This window comes from Protopterus annectens, chromosome 15.part0 (genome assembly GCF_019279795.1).
Source record: "Protopterus annectens isolate FY-2018-M chromosome 15.part0, PAN1.0, whole genome shotgun sequence".
In the NCBI taxonomy this organism is placed as follows: domain Eukaryota; kingdom Metazoa; phylum Chordata; order Ceratodontiformes; family Protopteridae; genus Protopterus; species Protopterus annectens.
The window spans coordinates 601,813,069-601,839,232 of record NC_056749.1 but is presented as its reverse complement, the minus strand read 5'-3'; the positions used below and the strand labels follow the sequence as shown (position 1 = coordinate 601,839,232).

At 42.8% G+C, this 26,164-nt stretch overlaps 1 protein-coding gene across 5 annotated transcripts in view; it reads right to left on the bottom strand.

Moving 5' to 3' along the window:
• The window catches only part of PDZD11 (PDZ domain containing 11), a 723,877-nt gene that overhangs the window by 107,474 nt on the left and 590,239 nt on the right, over positions 1–26,164 (bottom strand). For all 5 annotated transcript variants that reach the window (XM_044057429.1, XM_044057432.1, XM_044057428.1 and 2 more), the window contains one exon: positions 22,288–22,386. In XM_044057429.1, coding sequence (XP_043913364.1) covers positions 22,288–22,386 — 99 coding nt within the window. The remainder of the gene's footprint in view (positions 1–22,287; positions 22,387–26,164) is intronic.

The following is a 26,164-nucleotide window of genomic DNA, read 5'->3' as shown; positions in this document are numbered from 1 at the left end:
AGGTCCTTAATCTCTTTCTAGAATCAGAAAATTTCTGACCCTGCCATTGAAAATGCTCTCTCATGGAATGTAGAGTCTCACCAAAAGAAAACTCTTCAGGAGGGGAGGCCGAAGGAATAGATTCTTCAGCATCAGAATCCTCATAGGGGGAATAAGCCTCCTCCTGGTGGTCTGTTAACTCAGATCCATCCGTAGACTCATCTGAAGAGTGGAGGTCAGAGGGCTCAGTCCTGGGCCTTTTGTCTGGTGGTGGGTGAGAGCCCCTGTCCGGGTGAGGCTGGGAACCTCTAATTAAAGAAATAAGATCCTCTGCAAGGCTGAGGATCTGAGAACTGGAAGAAGAAGGCCTCTGGGAGGTGGTTTTGGGAGGCAAAGCTTTAGAAAGTTTGGCAGCTTTAGCCCTGGAAAAGGCCTTAATGGACATGGAAGCAGGGGGTCTAGCTGCCCCACGTGCAGGAGTAGATTTGTCCAAAGGTATGGTGTCGGACATATCCTGGACACTGGATTCGGTAGGTAGCTCGGTAGCCGACTCAGCCGGGGCCTCCAGGGCCGCGGTGGTCGGTTGACTGGATTCGGTTAAAGGAAGCTCCGAGGACTCGGTTTCGGCCGAAACAGAGACACTCGCGGTAGGCCTTACCATGGTTTCAGCCGAAACCGCGGGCCGCAAGTGTCGGTCCTTGTCCTTCCGTTTTTTCACCAAATGCGAAGTCGGAGTATCCGACGGCATCTTATATGTGAAATTAGCCCCAAAGAATTCCTCTGCAAACTCCGCCCGATGTCTAAGAGTTCGTCGGTTGAAGGAAGCACAGGCTGAACAGGCCGAGACGTCGTGGTCTGGGCCTAAGCAAGGGAGGCAGTAAGAGTGGAAATCCTTATGAGGTATTTGTTTCCCACAAGTTAAACAATGATTTACTTTATCTGACATCGGCTGAGGCAAGAAAGAGTCCCCAACGGGGTACTTAGCTTTTTCGAAGTCTTCGGTAGCTGAATTTCTTCTTATCACAGGATCTGACCGACCGGCACTTGCGAACTGCTTCTGCTTCGGGCACCGCGCGGCAAGAAAGACTGAGGAAAATGGCGTCGGCTGATGCTTTTATACCCCAGAAGCTCTGACGTCGGGGAAAGTGCGACATCAGCCGAGGCCAGACCCAGACTTTGGAATCCGGCTGACCGAAGGGCTGCCTGAGGCAGGACAACCCATATGTTATGACTGCAGATGCATCCTTGAAGGACATCACCTTCCTCTTGATGAAGCAGTGGTTTACTTAAATACAACCTTCCTACATATACCACCTTCCCAAATTTCTACCCCAGTACAAAATGCTGTGACTAGCACAGACTTTAAATTGAAAATTCACTGTACCCATCATGTTTGTAACCATTTGTTATATTTATGCTACTGTTATGTTGAATATTTTAGTTACTCTTAATGTGTATGCTTGTAACTATTTGTAATACTTGTGCTACTGTTTTGTTAAATATTTAAGTTACTGCTAAGTGAAAGCATATGTCTATACTACTACACTAATCAATTTATCTATTATTCTATGTCTTACAGAGCTTTTCTCCCCAGGCCCACACTGAAAATGGGTTCTTTATCGCCCAGTTGGACTTTCCCGGTAAACAAATGTCAAATAAAATAAAATAAAAATATACTCAACATCCTAAAATACAGTCCCATGGCTAACCAAAAGCATGTGAAAGTCTTATGAAACAAAGACATAGCCTGGGACACCTAGAAGCAAAATAAAAGTGCAGAAAACCTCATCCATTTTAGACAACTCCGCAACAATGTAAAAAAGCTAGTGAACAAAGAAAATATCCTACTACTCCCCACCTTCAACATGAACACAAAACTAATCCCAAAGAAATGATGGTAACTCCATATCAACCCTACTTAATCCAGGCACAAATAAAGAACACTGCCCATAATAGATGCCCCTCCATCCCTAGCAGCTGAAAACTTCAACAAACACTTCATAAAATCTGTAGCTGACCTACTGGCAAAGCAAACATCTCCAACACCACACCCTCCCACTTCACCTTCATTCCCATCACCAATAATTTCTCTTAATCCAGCTACAATCCTGACCAACTCAAACACTTCTCATTTCAGGCCATACCTACAACTACCATACAAAAAGACTACTACTAAAACCCTATTCTACCTCAGTAAACAACCTCCCACCACAATACCTTAAACTAGCCATTGAATCAATCAGCACCCTAATCAATAGATCCATATCAGAATCTCTAGTTCCCAGCATATGGAAAATGTCCCAGATTACACCCATCCACAAAGGAGCAACTCTGCGGAACCTTCAGATTTCCATCCCATATCCATTCTATTACCTCCAAAATTCTAGAAAGATGTATACACCAACAGCTAATGCAATACCTTCTGCAAAATAATCTGTTCACACCACGTCAACATGGTTTCTGCCACAACCATAGCACATCTGCTTTAATATCCTTTACAGACAGCATAAACAGGGCTAGAGAAACAGGAAACTAAGTATCAGATCTAATCCTCAACCTCTCTAAAGCCTTTGACACATGTTTCTTACCCCTTACTTCTGGGCACACTGTCCAACTTAAACTTTTCCCATAACACAGTACAGTGGTTTCAAAGTTACTTGTAAAATTGGAAACAAGCTGTAAAATGGGCAGATGAAATTTCCCCCTTTCTCCACAACGCTACAGGAGTCCCACAAGGCTCCATCCTAGGCCCCTACTGTTCAATATATTCACAAACAACCTACATACTTTCCTTATCCCCTGAAACTCTCATGCAATATGTAGATGATTCAACTATTCTCTGTACCTCTCACACACTTCCTGAACTACTTTCCAACACACAGAAGTCTTTTACTGCTGTCGAAACCTGGCTTACAAATGCTCAACAATTCCTTAACCCTAAGAAAAATCAAACTCATCCTCTTTCACCCAAAAAATCCCACTTCTGACATAGATCAATTCAAAATATACTCAACAGATAATACAATTATTGAATTAGTACAGCACACCAAACTACTTGGTGTCATTGATAACCAACTGAAATTTGACCTCCACATCTGGCACAATATAAAGAGAACTCACCAGAAATTAGGGTTTCTCTGCAGAAATAAACAAAATCACCCTGGCTAAAACTTTCCTGCCCCCCTCCCCTATTGTATGGTGCCATTATTCTAGCCAACATACAAATTTCCATCAAATCCAAATTGGAACAGTGCTATAATAAAGTTTGCCACTAACTCAAAATACCATACACATCACTGTAATTCCCTACAAGAACTTAACTGGATTGAACCCCCAACCAACTCCACTATATTATCCAACCCTACCAGCCAAACAGAACCTTAAGATCCAAGGACAAACAATTGCTAACAATATCTAAACCTTCAAAAAAAAGAAAAAAAAAAACAAACAAAAAAACAAAAAAACAAAAAAAAATAAAAACGACAGTGTCTGTACTCATACTCTGTCACTAAAATATGGAATTCTCTCTCCCTTACTACTAGATCAGTTCCCAGGCTACCAGCCTTCAATGCTTTGTTAAAACAATATCTAAAACACATGGCTCTGCAACTGCTCTTCTCTTGATAATCTTCACTACTACTTCATATGTTTTTCACCCCCCCATCCTATACCTCAGCTGTTTTACTTTTACTTCCACTGCTTTTATTTTACACTTTTATATTACTTATAATGAAGTAACATCTATCTGTACTGTTAAACTGATATACAAGTTTTTGTCTTCAACCCAAACCTATGTTATGATGCTGTAAAACATGAGTGTTATGTTTTGAATTACTACACGTCTACATTTATGTCTGTGTTTAATATGAGCCTATGTGGTGATACTGTGTTTGATAAACCTGTATTTGGAGATTTTCTCCCCAGGCCTCCAATGAAACCAGGTTCTGTTGTTCCAGTCAGACTATCATGGTAAATAAATGACAAACAAATAAAAATAATATTTTAGAGATACACAGTTAAGGCTCTTATAAAACATCACAAGCAGAAGGCTACAATTCAGGAATAATGTTGGTGATGAACCATGGGGCAATTCAAGAAATAAGTAAAAGGTGGGATTTTGGATGTAGATCTTTAAGGAGAAAAAGAGGCATACAAAATAGAAGTAAGCCACCATGGGAATGGAGAAATGAGATTCTGCTGATAGGTATGGTCGCAATTAAGGGCACAGAAAATAGGCAAGAGGGCCAGGAATTTACTGGAGGAAGGTGGCAAAGGAACCAATATATTGTAAACAAATAATTAAAGAGGGAAAGGTCATCAGATGGGAAGAGGCCAAGAAGACAATTGGACTGCAGGTTAAAAACTGCCTTCCGTATCAGGAACTGATATCAGAGTACAGGCAAAGAGAAAGGGATAGTGGAATCCTAAATGAAAGACCAGCACTGATTGAGTTTTTAGTTGAATCTAGAACAGAAGGTGCTTTTAAAAAAAAGGATAACAGGGTATACAAAATAATGTGCAATAACTATAGGAATCAATTAAAAGACGTCAGAAATAATTGGGAGGAGAGATTAGATAAGTAATTCATAAAAACAATGGCAGGACATATGTATGGCTTCCAAATATGCGACAAACTCATACAATCTTCTACTTGTAGATTTTCTAGCCTCCTTTATTACCAGTAGCACATCCGCAGAATACAGGTGCCTAAATGGAATCAAAAGTTTATCATCCAAACCATATGACTGACAGTCTTCAGGTTGGGGTGGATGAGAGTTGTCTGTTACGTGAGAAAGTCCATTCCACGGGATAATGACTTGAGGGATGCCCTTGGCCAGCTGAAAGATAAGGGAGTACCAGTGTTGTGTGGACCAAATGGAGTCACCAAAATAATTCTGGGTTTGCCTTTCTGAAACTTCAGAAGGACCTTTTGTGTATGGGGAAAAGTAGGAAAGGCATTCAGGAATATCTCCTTTCCAGGTGAAGAAGAAGGCATCTATTGCCAAAGCTTTACTGCCAGAGGTACTGGAGCAAAATATTTTGAGATGATGGTCCAGACAGGAGGAAGATTGCTCTCATTTGTGGAATACACCACTGGTGGACAATCTGCAGAAAGACCTCCTTGCTTAATTCGCTCGCCTGACATACCCCCAATTCCCACCCAACTCCATCATCTTACTCTACATTTATACTTCCATAGAACTGCACAAATCCCTCAAACCAATACCATTGGTCCCCTCTAGAATAAAACAATCAACAGAATTACTACCAATAGTAACACCCACTCTAATTTACCACCCAAGACTCTCTCAAGCTGTCCTACTCATTTCACTATCACATTACATCTCTGCAACCAACCGATTACCTCCTAACATTTTCTAATCCTAATTTACAGCAAAAATAAAACTTTTAGTTATGTACTTACAATAACTTTAGATGTTTGGGATCCATCTCGCCTACATTCTGTACTGATGGGTTCGGAGCCGATCCTCGGCTCCGACTCGGCACGCTATACTATAGAACGAAGTCTCTTATTGGCTGAGCTATCCTACATCCCAGGATGCACCACCACTGCTTCCCCAGATCTTGTTTGTCTGCACACATGCACACACACATAGACTGTTGATATAATATTGCCAGGTGTTTCAAGATGAAACGGCTGAACTCGAACCGTCCGGTCTCTTCTGATCTCCAAGGCAGGGGGAAGGAGGGTGGGTTATTAGGAATGTAGGCGAGATGGATCCCAAACATCTAAAGTTATGGTAAGTACATAACTAAAAGATGTTATGTGATCCTATCTTGCCTACATTCTGTACTGATGGGACAGCGTCCCTAGCACCTGATTCCTGGGTGGCTCACTGGAAAACACTCCTGAGAACTGTGGAACCGAAAAAAGCTCGCCCCCGAGATGTCACGTCCACTTTGTAATGAGAAATGAAGGTGCGAGGAGAAGACCACGTAGCCGCAGCACAAATGTCACTAATGGCAAGCTTAGAATGAAAAGCTGCCGAAGTAGCCATAGCCCTGGTAGAATGAGCTTTCACAGTAGATGTAAGCTCTTTATTAGAAATGAAGTAAGTATGACTGATACAGTCTCTGATCCACTTGGCAATAGTGACTTTCGTGACGGCTTTGCCCAATTTATTGTCCGAAAAGGACACAAACAACTGATCTGTTTTCCGTGTTTGGTGCGTCCTATCCAAATAGAAGCGCAATTGCCTATGAACATCTAAGGTGTGAAAGATGTATTCAGCTCTATCTGAGTACTTTGGGAAGAAAACTGGAAGTTCCAATGACTGTTGCAGACAAAAACTAGAACAAACCTTAGGAACAAAGGATGGATTCAGTCTGAGGGATACTCTATCCTTGTGAAAAACCAGGTATGGTGGTTTGACACATAGGGCTTGAAGTTCCGAAACTCTTCTGGCTGATGTAATAGCAGCTAAGAAAGCAGTCTTCCAAGAAAGAAATTTCAAGTCACAAGTTGCTGCCAGTTCGAAGGGGGAAGAAGTCAAAGCACCTAACACAACATTAAGGTCCCACGGTGGAGCGGGATGAGATATCGGGGGCCGAAGCAGCCCAGCACCTTTCATGAAGGCTTTACACAACTTGTTGCTCATCAAAGGTGGATCTATGCTCTCATGAAAATTGGAAATAGCTGCCAATTGAACCTTAATGGTAGAGACCAAAGAACCTTGATTGAACAGAGAAGCTAAAAACTTCAGAACTTCTGATACCGGGACAGTTATGGGATCTAATCCCCGGAGTTGGGCCCAAATAGCAAATCTCTTCCATTTGCTGTTATACATTTTCTTAGTAGAAGTCTTGTGGGCCGAGGACAAGATATGTATGACTTCCGGATCCAAAGCATGGTTCCTGACTAAGGTCGGAAGAGGAGGAGCCAAGCTGTTAACCTCAACGTGTGGAGGGACTGATGATGCTGCCCCGACTGATGGGTCAAGAGGTCCGGAATTTGGTCCAAGAACCATGGACCGTCCAGTGCATATTTCCGAAGAAAGGGAAACCAGACTTGACGAGGCCAGTATGGGGCAACTAAAATCATCTTGCTCTCCAAGCGAATCGCCTTCTGGATCACCTTGGGAAGAAGGGGAACCGGTGGAAAGGCGTATAGCAGGCCGGTGGGCCAAGCTTGGACTAGGGCGTCCTTGGAAATCTCCCCCGGAACTGGGGTGAGAGAGAAGAACTGTTGGCATTTTGAATTGAGGGGAGTTGCGAATAGGTCGCAACAAGGAGTTCCCCATCTTCTGAAAATCTGAGTTGCCACTCTGTCGTTCAGAGACCACTCGTGAGGGGAGAGAACAGTTCTGCTCAGTCTGTCGGCTATCACATTGGATCTCCCTGGAATGTGTGTTGCTACCAGAGAACGTTTGGTTGCAATCACCCAATCCCATACCCTCATGGCCTCTCTGCAAAGGGGGTAGGATCTGGTCCCTCCCTGCTTGTTCAGGTACCAGACTACTGACATGTTGTCGGACTGAATGGCAATCATGCCCTGGGGGAGGTAACTGTGTAGTGCTTGCAGTGATAGTAGTACCGCCCTCATTTCCAGTATGTTTATATGGAGGAGACTCTCTTCTGAGTGCCACTTGCCTTGGACTGACCTGCCCAGGTAATGTCCCCCCCACCCCGTCTGGGAGGCATCCGTAGTCAATGTGGCCACTGGAGGTGGTGGAACGAAGGGTCGCCCCTGATCCAGATTGGAGGAAAGAAGCCACCAACGAAGGTCCTGTTTGCACGTCTCTGTGATCAGAATGAGGTGACTGAGAGGGAGATCCTGATAAGACCACTGGACTGACAGGAGCCACTGGAGAATCCTCATATGTAACCTTGCCAAGGGGACTAGGAGAACAGTGGCCGACATGGAACCTAACAGTTGTAGGACCATCCTGGCTGGGGCTCAGCATTTGAGGAGCAAGGTTGGAACTTGAGACTGTAATGTTTCTATCCTCTCTGTAGGAAGACAGACCCGCATTTGCTTTGAGTCTATCTCTACTCCGATAAACCGTATGCGCTGAGATGGCAGCAACACAGACTTTGCCCAATTGAAGGTGATTCCTAGAGAGAATTGCCTAGAGATATAGTGGCTGCTAGGTTTTGTAAGAGTAGACGCCTGGAGGTGGCAGTTAGGAGCCAGTCGTCTAGGTATGGAAACACCTGGAATCCTAAACTTCTCAGGTGAGCAGTCACCACCGCCAAACATTTGGTGAACACCCTGGGGGCTGTGGTGAGACCAAAGGGCAATGCACGGAACTGGAAATGACTGTCTCCCAGGCTGAAGCGCAAGTGTCTCCTGGACGCCTGATCTATCAGGATGTGATAATAGGCGTCCTTGAGATCTATGGAGCACATCCAAACACCCTTCTCCAGCAGCGGGAGAATGGATTGTAAGGTGACCATCCGGAACTTGGACTTCTTGACAGATCGGTTTAGTTTGCTGAGATCCAAAATGGGCCTCAAGTCCCCGGTCTTTTTTGGCACCAAAAAGAATCTTGAGCAAGTCCCTAATCCGGTCTGGCCTTCGGGGACTGGTTGGATGACTCCTTTTTGAAGCAGCTTTGAGATTTTGATGGCTGCGAGATCCTGGTGACTGGGTGGTGGGTCCGGGATTTTCCAGGATGGTGGGGGGGGTTGAGAAAAGGGGATGGTGTAACCTCCGTCGATGATTCGGAGCACCCACCGGTCCTGAGTGATACTCTCCCAGGCCTTTAGGTGCTTCAAAAAACAACCCCCGACTGGCTCCGGAGCTGCACAGTCGGGCAATCCTTCAGGGATGCTGGAAGGTTGAAGAGCCACGAAAGGACTCGCGGTCTCCAGTGTTGCGGGGGCCTCCGCCGCCTCTGGGATGGCGTCTTCCTGAAAAATTTCCCCCTCCTCTGCCTCTAGAAGGGGGATCGCCCTGCTGTGAGGAGTAAGCCTTTTGAGATTTGCGGAACCACATTTTCCCCCCTCTTCTAGCCTTGGGATAAGGCCTGAAGGGAGTGGAAAACTGTGCCCCTATGGCAGTCAAGGTCTTACCCTCTTGTTCACAGCGGGTCAAGGTGTCCTTTACCTTGGGTCCAAACAGAGAGGACCCATCGAAGGGAGCGTCGGCAAAGGAAGACTTGAAGGCTTCCGCAAAGTGACACAGGCGGAGCCAGGCTTGTCTCCATAGAGCAACACCTGTTCCCGCCGCTCTACTCACCCCCTCGGCTGCATACAAAATGAGCCTCATGGACGAGTTTGATAATGATGATAAGGTAGCCAGCTGAGAGCTAACCGTCTGGGCCAACTGCTCAGGTAGGTTACCAGAGGGGGTATCTGAAAGTTCCTTGACCAGATCCCTCTGAAGTCTGGTGAAGTGCGTCAGATAATTCAGAGACCTTAAAGTAAAGGCTGCTGAAGTAAGGGTGCGCTTCCCGTACCGATCCATGCTCCTGGACTCTTTATTAGGAGGATGGACGGACGTAGATGCCTCTGCCACATCTTGTTGGGTAGCAGATGCCACCACCAGGGCATCTACAGCCACACCTTTGGAGAGAAAAATCCTTCTCGGGGGGGCTGAAAGAAATTTGTTGGGGCGAGCTGGCACCGGTTCCACAGAATCCGGGTGCCCCCACGCCCTTCGAGAGATCAAATCCAGAAGCTCATCAAAGGGCGGAGACACCCAGGAGGCGGAGGGCTGAGCCCCGAAGGCCTTGAGGAATACCGACTCCTCAGCAGAAGGGGGTTTGGACTGCCAGTCGCCTCGTTGCTTCAGGATTTCTAAGATGTCCGCAAAGGAGACATCATCCGAGGACGACTTGGGGGACCCCTCCGCATTATCGAGGTCGGTGTCCGAGGTGAGAGACTCGTCAGGGGAGTCAACGTGCTTCCTCTTGCACTGTCTCTTCCTTGGGGGTTCCTCCGAAGACGCTTCGGAAGGACCTCCAGGAAGGGGAGAACCCCCAACGGGGGTGACCTCAGGCCCCAGGACTCTGCTGTCTTGAGACAGGGGGACAACAAAGGAACCAGTCTCCGTGCCAAGGGAAGATGCCAGAGAGACGGTTGAGGTAGCCAAAGAAGATTTGGCCAAAGCACTCCTCATGGCCCTGAAGGCCGGACCCCCAGAGTCCTGGGAAGGTCCAACCCCCGAGGCCACAACAGTAGACTGCACTCCCGCAGCCGACGCACCGAGAGGGAGGCTCGGAACCGAAAACATCGGTCCCGAAGCGTCACCCCCCGGGGCCGACCGAGGAGGTCCGTGTACCGAACTCCGACCCGAAGGGCAGGGTTGGAGTAAGGGTCGGAACCGACCCGAAAACCTCCATCGGCTCCACCAGCACCGACTCCAACGGCGCCGAGGCTGTTGGAGGAGGAACCAAGACAACAGGGTGGGCAATCGGCTCCGGAGCCGAAATCAACTTTTGGAAGACTGGAGACTGAAACAGCCTTTGAAGTACCCTGTCTATGTCCGAATCCGACATTCTCGAAGACCGAGAAGAGATCGAATGAGCTCGAGTCGACTTCTCCCCCGGTTCCGAAGGACTGGGGGACCGGCTCCGAATCATCTCAATAAATATCGGTGCCGAGGGAGACTCCACCACCATAGCAATTTCCCTTGGAGCCGAAGTGGACTTCGGTGCCGAAGGGGAAGAGTCTGAGCGGGCAACTCTCATTGGCTCCGAAGACAGTGGAGCCGATGAAGGTGACCCGCCTCTCGAAGCTCTAGCCGTCGGCTCCAAAGCCAGAGGAGTCGAGGCTGGAGGCACTGAGGCAGACCGTTCCACCCTCGGCTCCGAAGTCCGTGGAGCCGATGGAGAAGCCTGCCGAGATTTCTTTGTGGCCGGTTCCGACGGGCTGGTCGGAGCCGACGATTTCTTTTTCTTCGATGGTGAAGAGGAAGATGATAAAGCCTCCTCAAAAGAAGGTGTAATAAGCCCTTTTAGAATCAATTTGTTTTTCCTCTCTTGGAGGACTCGGGAGGAAAAAGCGTGACAAACACTGCATGACTCCTGAAGATGTTTAGGGCCTAAACAATACACACACAATGAGTGATCGTCTGTTATAGACATCTTGTAGCTGCACTTAGAGCATTTTTTGAACCCTGAAGGTCTATGCTCTTTCGACATGTTTACACAAACAGTACTACTAACTTCAAAAACTTTCACAAAACTTAGTTAAAGAAGAGTAAATAAGGACAAAATCCCTCTAACGTAAATGGGATTACTTATCCAACTAAACTATAACAATAGAAAAACACTCACACTAAATACTTCAACACGCGCGAGGGCAAGGCCCCTCTAACTGAAACGGGATCCTTTCCCTCGAATTAAAGATAAGTTTACCAGAAAAATCACAGAAAACTCAGTCACACAACAACGATAGCTGTTAAAACAGCTTTTGGTTATAAGAATCAAAAATTTCTGACAAAAATTGTTTGAAGAAAAAAAACACTTAGCTCAGCCAAGTCCGAGACCACGTCTTTGCTGTAAAGCGGCAAACGAGATCTGGGGAAGCAGTGGTGGTGCATCCTGGGATGTAGGATAGCTCAGCCAATAAGAGACTTCGTTCTATAGTATAGCGTGCCGAGTCGGAGCTGAGGATCGGCTCCGAACCCATCAGTACAGAATGTAGGCGAGATAGGATCACATAACATCCCAAGTTAAATGAGATGCCCCTAACTCAGATTACTTTTGTCAGTTTGTCTGGTTTGTTTGTAAGGATCCAGCCTAATGTTGAGCATCTCCCTGAAGTTTTATTGATTCTAGTGAGTGTGGCTATTAATTGTTTAAAGTTGCATAAGTTCATGGGTTCAGTGGGAGTAGAGGAATTCATGACTTGCCAGTCTATATTTAAATCACCAAATAATATAGTTTAATGGTTAACATGTTGGGATATCCAATAAAGAATGTTTTCAGCAGTATCAGCGTTACTCCCTGGTGGTATATAAACTGTTGTTAAACATGTAAATTTCCTACTGTTGAGTTTTAGGAGTATTATTAAAAGTTCAACATTGTTACATTTGGGTATTTCCTATGGGAGTAGAGTGTTAGGGAATTTTTATAGATGATTGTAACTACCTGCATACTTTTGTCCGTCATGCTTGTCTATATTATCCGTTTGGGGGAGGTGATCTTATTATCCTTGCTTTCTTTTTTAACCAGGTTTTGGTACCTATTACTACTTCAGGAGTATATGTGGCAAGGTAGCCATGTATGTCATGGATTTTATCACACATACTTCTTAGGTTCATATATAGTAAGGTGAGTTTGGGTTCTGTTATTTGTTGAGAGGTATACGGTGACTGGTTTATTTTGGGATTGGAAATGATGGATGTATTAACAGTGGGATCTGGAATAGAGTAAATACCTCTGCTAATTTTTTGAATTCATATTTTACAGAGAGAAGAGTGTGACCAGTTGTATTTTAGCCTTGATTTGGTATTTGATTGTAAATCTGGATACTTAGTTTTAAGATATTTATAGATACATCAAATGTTGTTTGTTTGTAGAGATAGGGTGGTATGCAGAAAGACAGGCTGGATAGATGTTGATGTTCTTTGTGAGGACTGGCTGAAGTCCTAATTATTTGAAGGAGATAGATTTGATAATTGGTGATGAAGGCTAGTAGCATTAGGAGGAATAGTAAAAGACAAAAGTAGGCTGCCTCTCAGACAGCATAAAAGGGACCACATACCAACAGAGAAGATTAGATCTCACCATAACCTAAATACACATATTATCTATACTCTAGTACGAAATGCAACCAATTTCAGCAAAGATATTTTTAATGAAAAACAAACAAAATAACTGGAATGCACTTAGAAAGATACCACTAGATACTGCTGTAGAACATTTTAATAACATACTCGTACAGACCTTAAATAATCTTGCACCAGTATGTAATGAAAGAGCAAAGTCCAACTCCCACCAGGTTAACAAAACAAACCAAAAAAAAAAAAAAAAAAAAAACTCGGGACAAAAAGGGATAAATCCTGAAAAAAAAATTGGCATAAAAATAGAACTCAAAATGCCTTCCAGCAATTTAGACATCTTAGAAACCCTGCAAAATGTAATGCTAAACAGGACAAGCAAACATACTAGACCAACTTACAAGACAAACATAAAAACAACCCAAAACCTTTTTGGTCATCACAAAATAAACTACTCCACCCTGGCAAGACCACCACTCTCTCTCAATAACAGACAATACGGCAGAGTCTATCCCCATATCCCCATACAGTTTAATTCCTACTTTATACAATCAGTAGTATCTCTCTTGGATGTTAATACATTTATCCCTGTCCATCCAAAACCATCCAGAGCTCTTCAATTGTTCAGTACCCACCTCACTCATAATAATGTTGCTTCTTTAACTAAAAACCACCTCCATAGCTGCAGACTAACTATGAAACTACCTAAAATGGCCACAGAAGCCATAGCCTTCCCTGTGTTCATATTAATTAATACCATAGCAGAAAGATACATTTGATAAATTATTTAATATCTGTTCAAGTTAAAAATTAGTATAGATGCATAGTTATGCAAACCACAAATGCCTTATTGTAGTTCTGAGTGTTTCACAACTGCATTCTAATATCAAGCTGCAAGAGTATTAACATATGACTGAAGGTAAAGAAAGTGCTGAAGGGGTTAAGGGATGTTATAAAGACTGGTTTCTGAAAGCAAGAAAGAACACACTGTATGTAAGCTCTGACCTTCCCAGGCTGGGATGGGTAGTTACAAGGAATGTTGGGGAGTTAGAATGTTACTGGTACTGAAATATACAAGGTCAAAAATAAAAAAAAAACAAACAGACTCATTGTCAAGCCCGATGGTTTGTGTTTTTCTAAAACATTACTAGTATGAAAAACATGATTAAGTGTTTGCGTGCAGCACTAAGCGAAAAGCAAGACGGTCTGCAGAGATCCTATTTGTCAACGTCAGTATTCTGCATGCATGATACTGATAAGAAAAGGAAATAAAAACTGTGTATGTTTGCTGCTTGGTGAGACTGACTTTAAATTGTGAAGATAGTTTTCCAACGCTGACGTTTGTGGATTTCAATAAAAAGAAAATGTTTTGCACATCCTGAAGAGTTATTCTTGACTCAAGACTAAAAGGTAACTAGTGTTATTTATGTATATTTTAAACGGAATTTTAACACTCCCCACCTCCACTTACCATGCTTGTTTAGTTCAGCATGCAGATGACTCATTAATATGTGCAGCCTCCCCAATAAATAAGCACCAAGACATTACCCAAAAATCTTTCTCCTCTGTAGAAACCTGGCTCAAAGAATCAAACCTCCTACTCAAACCCAAGAAAACTAAATTATCTGTCATACGTTTGCTCGTGTTGTCAAAAATGGATAGAAAATATTTACATACGTTTTGGATAGCTGACTGCATGAAAGACTGAAGGAGTAGACATGAACATCCCCAACATCCACCCCCCCCCACCATATAGATCCACAACTACCCTTATCACTGGCTACAGTAATGGAATAAAGAAAAAGAAGGCTTAAAGGACTACTCAGCATCTGTGGACACAATTGCATCTGAATTCTATCAGACAGTTGACAGACCAAGGATATGATGACATCTTGCTTCCCAGACGGATAGCAAGAAAGGTCTGAGGACTTTGGTGCACATATGTCCCTAATATATATGTATGTATCCTTTGTGCTTTGGTCTAAGGTCAGACATAAATCATGACAGGAAGGAGCGCCCGAGCTCTGACATACTGTAATTACTTTATATGAGATATTTGTTTTATTACTGTGCAGATAACCTTCCACTTTCCATGACACATTCCTATTCCTAAACCAATGCAGCATATAGACAATACCCAGCCAAATATAGGGTCCAGACATCCAAATTACATCCAAAGATGATTATTTCTCCTCCACACACTCACGGATGCCCATTCCCATAGTATAGCATGCAGACATTATTTGCACACACAGATAAGTATTCCTGTACTCAGAAACAACAGTACAGAAACAGCACTGCAAGTCCATATGCCTAATAAACTGTATCAGACATTCTCCTACATTTGACAGGGAATGAAACCCATTCCAAAATAAGCAGCATCAGGACAAACCTTAATAAAACGGACACCCTTAAACTTATTGACTTAACACTCCTGTGTCAAATTATCTGCACCATATAGATACAGTATTCAGTCATATAAGGCAAGTTTATTTTCTTGAAAAATGATGCAGTCATCACCACTGCCATCTCACAGTGGGATACAAACATATATGTATATATGTATATATATATATATATATATATATATATATATATATATATATATATGTATACATATATATATATATATATATATATATATATATATATATATATATCTATATATATATATATATCCAAATATCCCAGATATATATATATATTTATTTATGCTAAATATATGTACACACACACACAAACTTACCATGAAAAGACGAAAAGCTACTACCCAAAATGCAAAATACAATAACCAGTGCACATGCTAATTCTAACACAACTGCACTAACATGTTACCCTGCTAAACACACTCCCCTGTTTTCAAAAAGTTTACCAGTGAGATACACAAGACACTAATCAATGCATGTACTGGCTCTCAAATGAGCATACTATCCAATCACCCAGCTACATACACTGTGATACATACCCCTGCTTCACCACATACACTGTCATGTATGCTCCTGATCCTACACTCTGCTATGACACCACCATACATATTGCATCATGCATGTCCCCGTGCCTAAACAACTATCCCACTCGTATACCATTACATCTTCAAGGATGCATATCACACTTTTTAACTAGCTACACCACCCAGTTACTCTCCTGCATAGATGATAAAACATTACAATTCCTAAACCACAACATGTAAGAACTTGAACACTCAGAAATACATAACCTCAGTTCAAGTTATACAGACAACCCCTTTTCCCAAAAGCAACTACACTATCTAGATACTCCCAACACACAAATCATTGCAAAGCAATGCATACCTCTGCACTCAAATCACACTACTTTAAAACTTTGCTTTGGATTGCCTATGTTTCAGAACACCCGGACATGTTCAATGAAACATATCCTTTTTCCTCACAAACTACACCAACCAGATATCACACACACACACACACACACACATTCAAAAAAATTCACTAAGTTATGTACACACACAGTGACAGGAGTTCCAGATTCCAAACTACACTATACAAATAATCTCCATACAAAGAAGCAAGCCACTGTGCAAAAATGAAACCATCACCCAAATATGACCACTGATAAATGCCACTATCCCCAAATATTACTTTTAATTATACATATCCTTGTTCACAAATTTCATAATTTAGACACACCCCTATGCAATCAGTGATGTATTCAGTGTTCAACAGTAGCTATATCAACCACTCACTATTGTACACACTGAATAGATATTTTGGTCAGCAAAGGATTGCCACCCAAGTCCACCTACACCCACACTATGATACCACCTGGGTGCCAGAAAGTACAGTTGTGTACACCTACCATAAATGTAGATGTTCGAGTGTCTTCACTGTTGCAGTCATAACTGTAGGGTGCTCCTGCCGGCAGGCAGCCCGAGGTCGGCCAGAATCCCAAAGTCTGGGTCCGGCGTCTGCTGTACAAGCCAGTACCCTGACATCAGTACGCTCTGGTACATAGCCCACAGCCGACGCCATCTTCTCCAGCCTTTCTTGCCCTAGATGTCAGAAGTCCCCCAATAAATCAAAAAATGAATCCAACAAGGGAAACACAAATACACCACAAAGGAGAGAAAAAGAGGGGATAGGAGGGAGGGAAACACCGACTGCAACAGTGAAGACACTCGAACATCTACATTTATGGTAGGTGTACACAACTGTACTATGTTCATCGTGTTTCACTGTTGCAGTCATAACTGTAGGGTGGAATCCCAAAGCAGTGAAAAAAGGGAGGAGGTTTAGACAGAAGAAGGGGCAGCAAGAAGACCCTGCAAAACAGCAGAGGCAAAGCCTGTCCTGGTCTTAGAATACAAAGGGAGATTGTAGTGCTTGGAAAAAGTATGCACAGAACTCCAAGTGGCAGCTTCCAAGATATCCTTGGTAGGAACTCCCCTGAGAAAAGCTGTAGAAGTAGCAGCTGCTCTAGTAGAATGACTTCTCACAGTACCTAGAAACTGTTTCCCATGATGAGTGTAACAAAATCTTATTCCATAAGAAATCCATTTGGAAATTGTTTGGAAATAGCCTTACCAAGAGAATTGGAGGCAAAAGAAACAAACAATTGGTTAGATTTTCTGAACTCTTTAGTCTTGTCCAAATAAAATCGGAACTGTCTGTGCACGTCCAAGGAATGCAAAATCCTTTCCCCTTTATTCTGAGGATTAGGAAAGAAGGTAGGAAGGTGAATAGTTTGATTTAAAGCCACTTTCGAAATCACCTTAGGCATGAAAGTAGGATTGGTCCTCAAGGATACTCTGTCCTGGTGGAAAATAAGGAATGGTTCCACAGCCATGAGTGGCAGAAGTCAAAGCTAACAAAAGAACTGTCTTACAAGATAAAAACTTAATATCTGAAGATGCAGCAGGCTCAAAAGGAGGCAAAGTAAGTTTTTCTAAAACATAATTAAGGTCCCAAGCAGGAACAGGAGGGGTCCTGGGAGGCCTTAAATACTTAGCCCCTCTCAAGAATTGTCTCACCAATGGATGAGAAAAAACAGGGGGATCAGTACTGAAATGAGCAGAAATAGCAGAAGCATGAATCTTAATGGAAGAAAAGGAAAGTCCATTAGACAAAAGATCCGAAAGATAAAGCAAAATAGAAGAGAGATCAGGTACCAGAGGGTCCAACCTCGGCCCTGCATCCAAATGCAAAATCTCTTCCATTTAGAGGCATAGGATTTCCTAGTGCTAGGCCGTCTAGCTTCCAAAAGAACATCCAAAACTTGTTTGGGAAGACTAGAAGAAATCAAATTCCTTTGAAGAGCCAAGCTGCCAGGCAAAGGGTCTTGAGATTGGAATGTAGCAACTGACCCTGATGCTGGGACAGAAGAGAAGGGTTCAGAGGGAGAATCCAAGGAGGCTCCAAGAACAGGTGCTTTAAAGTTGGATACCAAAACTGTCGAGGCCAATTTGGAGCAATCAAGATGAGGAACTTGGGCTTGTCCTGGTTTATCTTTAGTAATACCCGAGGAAGTAGAGGAAGAGGAGGGAAGGCATAACCCGAAAGGTTTTTTCCAGCTGAAGGACAGGGCATCCACTTTCCAAGCTGTTTTGTGGAATGACCTGGTGCAAAAGTGAGGCAGCTGATGATTGAGATGGGATGCAAACAGATCTATCTGGGGGCATCCCCAAACTGCAGTAATCCTATTGAATAAGTTGGTGTCTAGCATCCATTCGTGAGGATCCACAATGTTCCTGCTCAGGCTGTCTGCTAAGAGATTCTGTTCTCCTGGTATGAATTGGGCCTGGAGATGTAGATTCAGATTTAGAGCTGTGTCCCATAAAGCCATAGCTAGTCTGCAAAGGGGGTACGAATGAGAGCCCCCCTGCTTGTTTATGTACCACATGACTGTGGTGTTGTCTGTGTAAATCAAAAGAGGCCCTGGATGCAAAAGGTTCTTGAAGGCTAGAAGAGCATTTTGAACTGCCAACATTTCCTTCAGATTGATGTGCCAGTGAAGATGATCCTTTGTCCAGGTTCCCTGCTGGCAATTGCCGAGAAAATGTGCTCCCCAAGCATAATCCGAGGCGTCCATGGTTATGATTTGAGAAGGTTGAGGAAGACGGAAAGGCTTTCCTTCGTTTAAAGCACACATCCTGGACCACCAAAGGAACTCCTTTTGGAGGCAGGGGATCAGAGTGTCCAGATCGTGGTGATGCTGCGACCATAGACTTTTCAGATACCACTGAAGCTTTCTCATATGAAGCCTTGCATTTGGAATCAACAGAATGCAGGAAGCCATGTAGCCCAGTGCCTGCAGGAATTTCCTTGCAGTGAGCTGAGGTAGAGTTGCTAAAGTATTGAAAATTGAAGCCAGCTGTATTTGTTTTTCTGTAGGGAGGAAGGCCCTCTGTAAGGTTGTATTTAACAGGGCTCCCAGGAATACCATTTGTTGAGAAGGGATCAGATGTGACTTTTTTGTGTTCACTGAAAATCCCAACAGGAGGAGAAGACGTTGAACAAAATCCAGATGCTGAAGTAAAAGATCCTTGCTGTCTGCCTGAATAAGGCAGTCGTCCAAATAAGGGTAAATCTGAATCCCCTGGAGTCTGCAATAAGCCACTACTGGTGCCAGGCACTTGGTAAAGACTCTGGGCGCAGTAGATAAACCAAAGGGCAGTACAGAGAATTGATAGTGTCTCGAACCTGCCTTGAACCTGAGGAATTTCCTGCATTCCTGCCTGATGGGAATGTGTAAATAAGCTTCCTTTAGGTCCAATGTCACCATCCAGGCGTCCTGAGAGAGCATTGGAATCAGCTGCTGCAGAGTTAGCATCTTGAATTTTGGAATTTCCAAAAAGGTGTTTAACACAGAAAGGTCCAGAATAGGTCTCCATGAGCTTTGTTTTCTTGGAACCAGAAACAGTCTTGAATAAAAACCTTTTCCCATCTCTGAGAGTGGAACAGGCTCTATGGCTCTCATGGCCAGAAGAGCATCCACTTGATTTAAGGCCTCTGACCATTGATGTTTTGGCAGATCTGGCCAACCGAAAGCTCTTGGCAAGGTATAAAGTGGAATTTGTAGCCTTTTAAAATCATGTCCAATACCCATTTGTCCTGGGTAATATGAGTCCAATTTTTGTAAAAAAGAGAAAGTTTTCCTCCGAGAGGGGCATCCAGGTAAAGAGGTCCTGTAGCCCAACTTAGAGAGTCATTGAGTTTGCTTTCTTTGAGATCGGGATCTGTCTTCTCCCCTTCTAGGTGAAGAAGCAGTCCATTGTCTTGATCTGTAGGAGGCCTGAGCTTGGCCACGACCTCTGGAGCGTCTATATCTTCCCCTTTGAGGCCTGTCAGACGTGGGAAAGGACCAATTTTTGGAGGGCCAATTCCTGGAAAATCTAGGAGGCTGAACTTGCAAGAAATCTTTCACAGTTTGCATAGATTTTGCCTTTTCTTCCATCTTTTTAATAACCTCCTCAGCCTTAGATCCAAAAAGAGCATCATGCTGAACAGGGGCATCTAATAATTTAGCCTTAACCTGTTCAGGTAAACTTTGCTCACGAAGCCAAGCATGTCTCCTGATAACAGTACCAGAGGCTGCGGCCCTGGAAGAAGCATCCAAAGCATCAAAACCACAATGCAAGCTATGTTTGTTCAGTTGTTCAGTTGCATGCAATACATCCTGTAGTTCCTTATCTTCTGCACATGCAGGAAGGGAAGCAAGCTTTTGCTTTAAAACAGACAAAAGAAATTGCTGATACTTAAACATATGAAATTGGCAATTTAAAGCCCTAACAGAAAGGGTAGCAGAAGTATATACCTTTTTGCCCCACCTGTCTAAGGCACGAGAATCCTTCTCAGAGGGAATAGGATTCTTAGAAGTAGCAACTTTAGCAGCCTTAGAACCCTGAGAAATAGTTTCAGGATCTGCAGAAGGATTCTTAAATAAAAACAAATGAGACTCAGGAACCCTATAAAACCTATCAGGCTTAGAGGGAGCAGGAGGCATGGAATCAGGATTCAAATTAGCCTCGGAAAAAGCATCATCCACAATGTCAAGAACAGGAGGGATAGCCAAAGGCCTATGTTGAGGAAGAAGAAGAAATTCTCTAAGCCTCTTCTTGGAAGCAGAATAATCCTGACCTTTCCAATGAAAATGTTCCCTCATCTCATGTAAGGTTTCCCCAAAAGAAAAATCTTCAGGCGGAGAGGCAGAGGGCAAGGAGTCCTCAGCATCCGAATCCTCATAAGGAGGAAAAGAATATTCCTGATCAGAGGAAGAGACAGAAGATATAGAAGCCTGGTCAGAGGAATCCATAGGAACATCCTGTCGAGGCCTTTTCTCAGGGGGGGGGGGGGTGAGAACCCCTAATCTTAGAAAGCAAATCTTCAGCCATCCTTAACAATTGCTTCTGTGTCCTGGGAGTAGATTCAGAAGTAGCTTGAGCAGGAGCTTTAGACTTCACAGGAGTTTTTGACTTTGCCTTTGCAATAGTGATGTGAGTAGGCCTGAATACCCCCTCAGAAGCCGGTACCTGCACAGCGGTTCCGGACCCATCCGAGGGAGCGACGTCCGAAGGTCCTGCAGCAGATAAAATAGAAGGCCTTGATGGCTCCCCATGGGAGTCCGTATCGGCCATCGGTTCAGAAGTGGCAGACGACAGGGGCAGCAAAAGCGCCTCACTGACGACAGCCGAACCGGACGCCGGCTCCAGCTGCAACGAGTCCTGTTTGGACCTCGGAGGCCTGTCCTTGTCTTTGCGCTTCTTTTGAATTCCGGTAGTGTCCGACGACATTCTGTAATTGAAGCGTCTGCCAAAATAATTCAGAGCCCAGTCGTACCTGCGTTTGATAGTACGAGAATTAAACCTGGCACAGAACCGACAACAAGAAACGTTGTGGTCAGGGCCTAAGCAAGGTAGACAGTAAGAGTGGAAATCTTTATGAGGTATTTGTTTCCCACACGAAATACAATTATTAACTTTTTCTGACATCGGAGGAACAAGAAAAAGATTCCCCAATGGGGTACTTAGCTTTGAGAAGAGAAGTAAGAACTTCGGACCGACAACAACCAAAAAACGCTGTTCGAAAATTGCCAACCAACGACTTGCGAGCTGCTTTCCACCGCACGGCAAGAAAGACTGGAGAAGATGGCGTCGGCTGTGGGCTATGTACCAGAGCGTACTGACGTCAGGGTACTGGCTTGTACAGCCGACGCCGGACCCAGACTTTGGGATTCTGGCCGACCTCGGGCTGCCTGCCGGCAGGAGCACCCTACAGTTATGACTGCAACAGTGAAACACGATGAACATCAAAGTTTAAGCCTCCACCCTCTCATACACAAGACATCCACTTCTCACACAAGCAGTACAGCATGTCCAGCCTTAGTACCAAGTACCAGCAGGGTCAACATAAAAGAAATGCCTTAACTCTAAAGTAAGTGTAACAAAATACTCCGTACTGGATGCAATCCAAAACAAACACATCATAAGGCTGCATCCTAAGGGCAGGGTTTGCCACTGTTATACAGAATCAGCTTGCACCAGATGAAACACATTCCAAGGGCCAGTAACCAATAACTAATCCACATTTATCACCTGGTCTTACAAAGGGTGTACCACAGTATTAGGTTACAACAGCTCACTTTACCTTTCCATGTTCAATATCTTGAAAATCAACCTCATTTACAGTTAGGACTTGATCCCCTTCTTGGAGCCCAGCTCTATGGGCATCCGAGTCTGGAATTACCTTTTTCAACACAAAAATAAAAGATAAATATTAATATTTATCATAACATTTTATGGAAAATTATATGTACAACATATAAAACAAACGCAAAGTCCTTAAAAGTGTTTTAATGCAGGAATGAAATGTGGCACTGTAAAATAATTAGAAGTCTTGCATTTGGGTTAAACAGATACAAGTACATATGCCCTACGGAAATGGCAGAAGGGAATTTTTCACATTTGACTAACTCTTCAGAGAGATATGACTGCTCATCAAGCACCCCGCATATCAGCTTTTGTCGTGATGCAATACAGCTTTTCTACTACACCCTTAACAACCCCCTCTTTCCATAGGGCACCCATTGTCTCTGCTTCAACCTCAGAATTTACCTTAATGGTAGAGAAATTAATATCCATTAATATACACTAGAAGGAAGAAAAGAAACTAAGGCGGTCAACTAGATAAATTTCAAAAACATGTGCAATCAGTCTCCATAAGAGCAGCTTATGGACTTTCCACTGAGAAAATACTATAGGCCATGAAAAGGCAAAAATGGATAGACTGATAATCCTCTGACACTGTATAACTTGTGGTTTGACATTTAAAAAGATTATTAAAGGATTTATAAATTATTTTCCAACTATCTGTACGAAATACCACACAATGTTGCACCCCCAAATTTCTACAACAAAATTTATTCTTTTAAATTAATAAATGTCTCCTAACCTCCAAATGAATCTAGCAGCTCTCTCTTACTCTACAATACTGCGGCTGTCACTATAACAAGATGGAGGTTTTTTTGTGGATGCTCTACAGGCCCAGACAGGTAAACGCATACTGCTCTCTGTGGTCCCTTAAATGCAGTGCCAGACATCTGTGTGTGTGTGTGTGTGTGTGTGTGTGTGTGTGTGTATACACATACATATATCTATATATATCTATACATCAACAAATGCACTATAAAAAGTATCACTACCACCATGGCATAAAGCATAACATGTAAATTTAATGAAGATAAAACCAAGTTGAAGCATATAAATCCAAGGATAAGAAAATATGCGCTTTCTGGTACTAACAATACATATATTTGCAAATATGTATCTGTGCATCCCATGCTCCTATGTATGCAGAAGACATCTGCTTCTATCCAGCATATAGTGATGATGCTTAAACACTACATTTGCACATATGCAGCACTAATGCGGATGTTTATGTGTGTGTTTGTGTTAGTGTGGATGCATGCTGGCATGTTTGTTTGCGTACCATGCTCCCACATATGCAGCATGAGTCATCTTCTGTTCGGCACGTACTGATGCTGGTGCATGTACACTACAGTGTCATGAATGCAGCATACAGCACTAGTGCTAATGTCAGTCTGCGTGGTTGTTTCATTTATGTGCATACCATGATCCCATGTAAGCAGCACCAAAGATCTGCCCAAGTCCAGGCAAATATTGGAGTCTAAACACATACATTGTGCTCCCATGTACAACAGCATCCCTCTGTCCAAGCTTGTATTAATGTCACTGTGACAATACTATGCTTTTGCACATTCAGAATGAACTACTTCCTGTGTGCGTAAGCTAGAACAGGAAACACTTCTGGTTAACTACTTGTTTTTCATTACGGTACATCTAAGAGTGCTTGCCCGCCCTTCTCCCAGACAGGCAAGTGACACCATCTATAGGAAATATGGTCAGACTGACCTGTTTTTCCAACCAAGCCAATTACTGTAGAGAATGAGAGGGGAAAAATCTGTTATATACACTTTTCATGCAAACACTAGATCGCAACAGTGAGTATGTTATGCTAACAGAATAAAGTCTGTACGAGGCTCCATGAAAGAAAGCAAATATTAAAGAAATGAATTATTTCTGCAGTCCTGGACTAATGCAATCTGAATATGTTTACAGTTTTTAATGCAACGGTCACATATTTTGCACCTTTTGTGAATATTTCTACTGCAGAATGTTTTAATACAATTAAAGATGGCCATCTAAACTGCTGGTACCCAGTTAAATGCATCAAATATGTGTGTGTGTGTGTGTGTGTGTGTGTGTGTGTGTGTGTGTGTGTGTATATATATATATATATATATATATATATATACAATTATATATACACACACACACACACACACACACACACACACACACACACACACACACACACACACACACACACACACACACGGATTCACTTCAGAATTTCAAATTCCCAAAACTTCAAATTTCATATGTCGAGACCTTATGATCGAAGTTTTAGAGCTTCAAAACTCTGAAATGAATCTAAAAGGAACACAAAACCATGATCCTCAATGTTTTTGCAGGGGGCCAGCCCCCTGCATCCCCACACCCCCTGTTATTTACATATACCAACTCCGAGATCACACTACAGTGAGGAAAAGAGAATTTCCCATTCTGCACTGTATGCAGATCTCTGTTCAAAATTTCTAAGTTCTAAAACTTTGATCATATGGTCTTTACCATATGGAATTCCAGTGTTTTGGGAATTCGAAATTCTGAAGGGAACCTATATATATATATATATATATATATATATATATATATATATATATATATATATATATATATATCTATTCTAATTTTTAAAAGTACTTACTTTCTGTGCTTTATTTTGACACAGGGCTGGCCTTTTACTGAGGATGAAACATGTTTTAATACAGTAAAAAAGAGCATTCCCTTTAATCAAGTTACACTGCATTTACATCACTTCATGAACAGCAACATAACACAGTAGCACATTTGAAGCTTAGTGATAATACACAACACTGGACCACATCAGTGTCTTTGTGTACTTGGCAGAATTTTACAGCAATAGTGTGTTTTAGCAGCTGTCTCAATAGCATTCTGATAGCTCAGTCTTGCATGGACAGAAGCAATTGCAATTAAGTAGGCTGTTAACAATATTTTATTAGATCCCCATAAGAATACTTAAAAATGGGGTGTTAGTATTGAAGTCTATAGTATCGAACTGGAGTTTAGACAGGCGACAATTCCAACCCTTCTCTGCTGCTTACTCATCTGACCCAATTTGAGCTTCATTTGAGTCTTCTAAAGCTGTCCATACCGTGATTAATAACCTTTTTGCTGAAGATATCACCAGAAAGATGAACTACTGCATATGCATGTCACATACATTATTTCATCTATTAGTGCTTCAAAAAGAAGGGTTTGTAATCTGAGCCCCTGCTCTGTTAAACATTACTGTACTTTCTGAGGAAATATTGTTTAAATTAAAATTCATGTAGAAAATCAGTATCTCTCACTCTTCTGACTTCTACAAAGTTCAGTCTTATTTAAAAAAAAAAAAAAAAACCCTCATACTTTCAACAGAATGTTTAGCAGATGCAAGGGTTCAGCTTCAGTGAAAGAATGCCTCTCATGGGAAAGCAGTGGAATTTTTTTTTTTAATTTCCCATGTTATAAAGATCGACTGCTTAAATATGTACATTCTTCAGTCACAAAAAGTGTACATATGCTTCAATCATGAGATAACCTATCACTTCTTCTCTTTGGGAAGGGGGATAGAAAGAGAGAGATGCTGGTTCACAGGACTCTGTCTCAACAGCAGTTGGAGAGTACCACCCGCTATGAGGAAATACACACAATCCATTTCTCCTAAAATGTGTGTTTCTGTAAAATATTGCCTGTACTTACTTACCGTTTTGAATTCTATGTACTTTTATACAAACTACCTTGTGGAGCTTTTCTCCCCTGACCTCCACTGAAAATGGACTCTTTTGGCCCAGTACACTTTCCCTGTAAACAAATGCCAA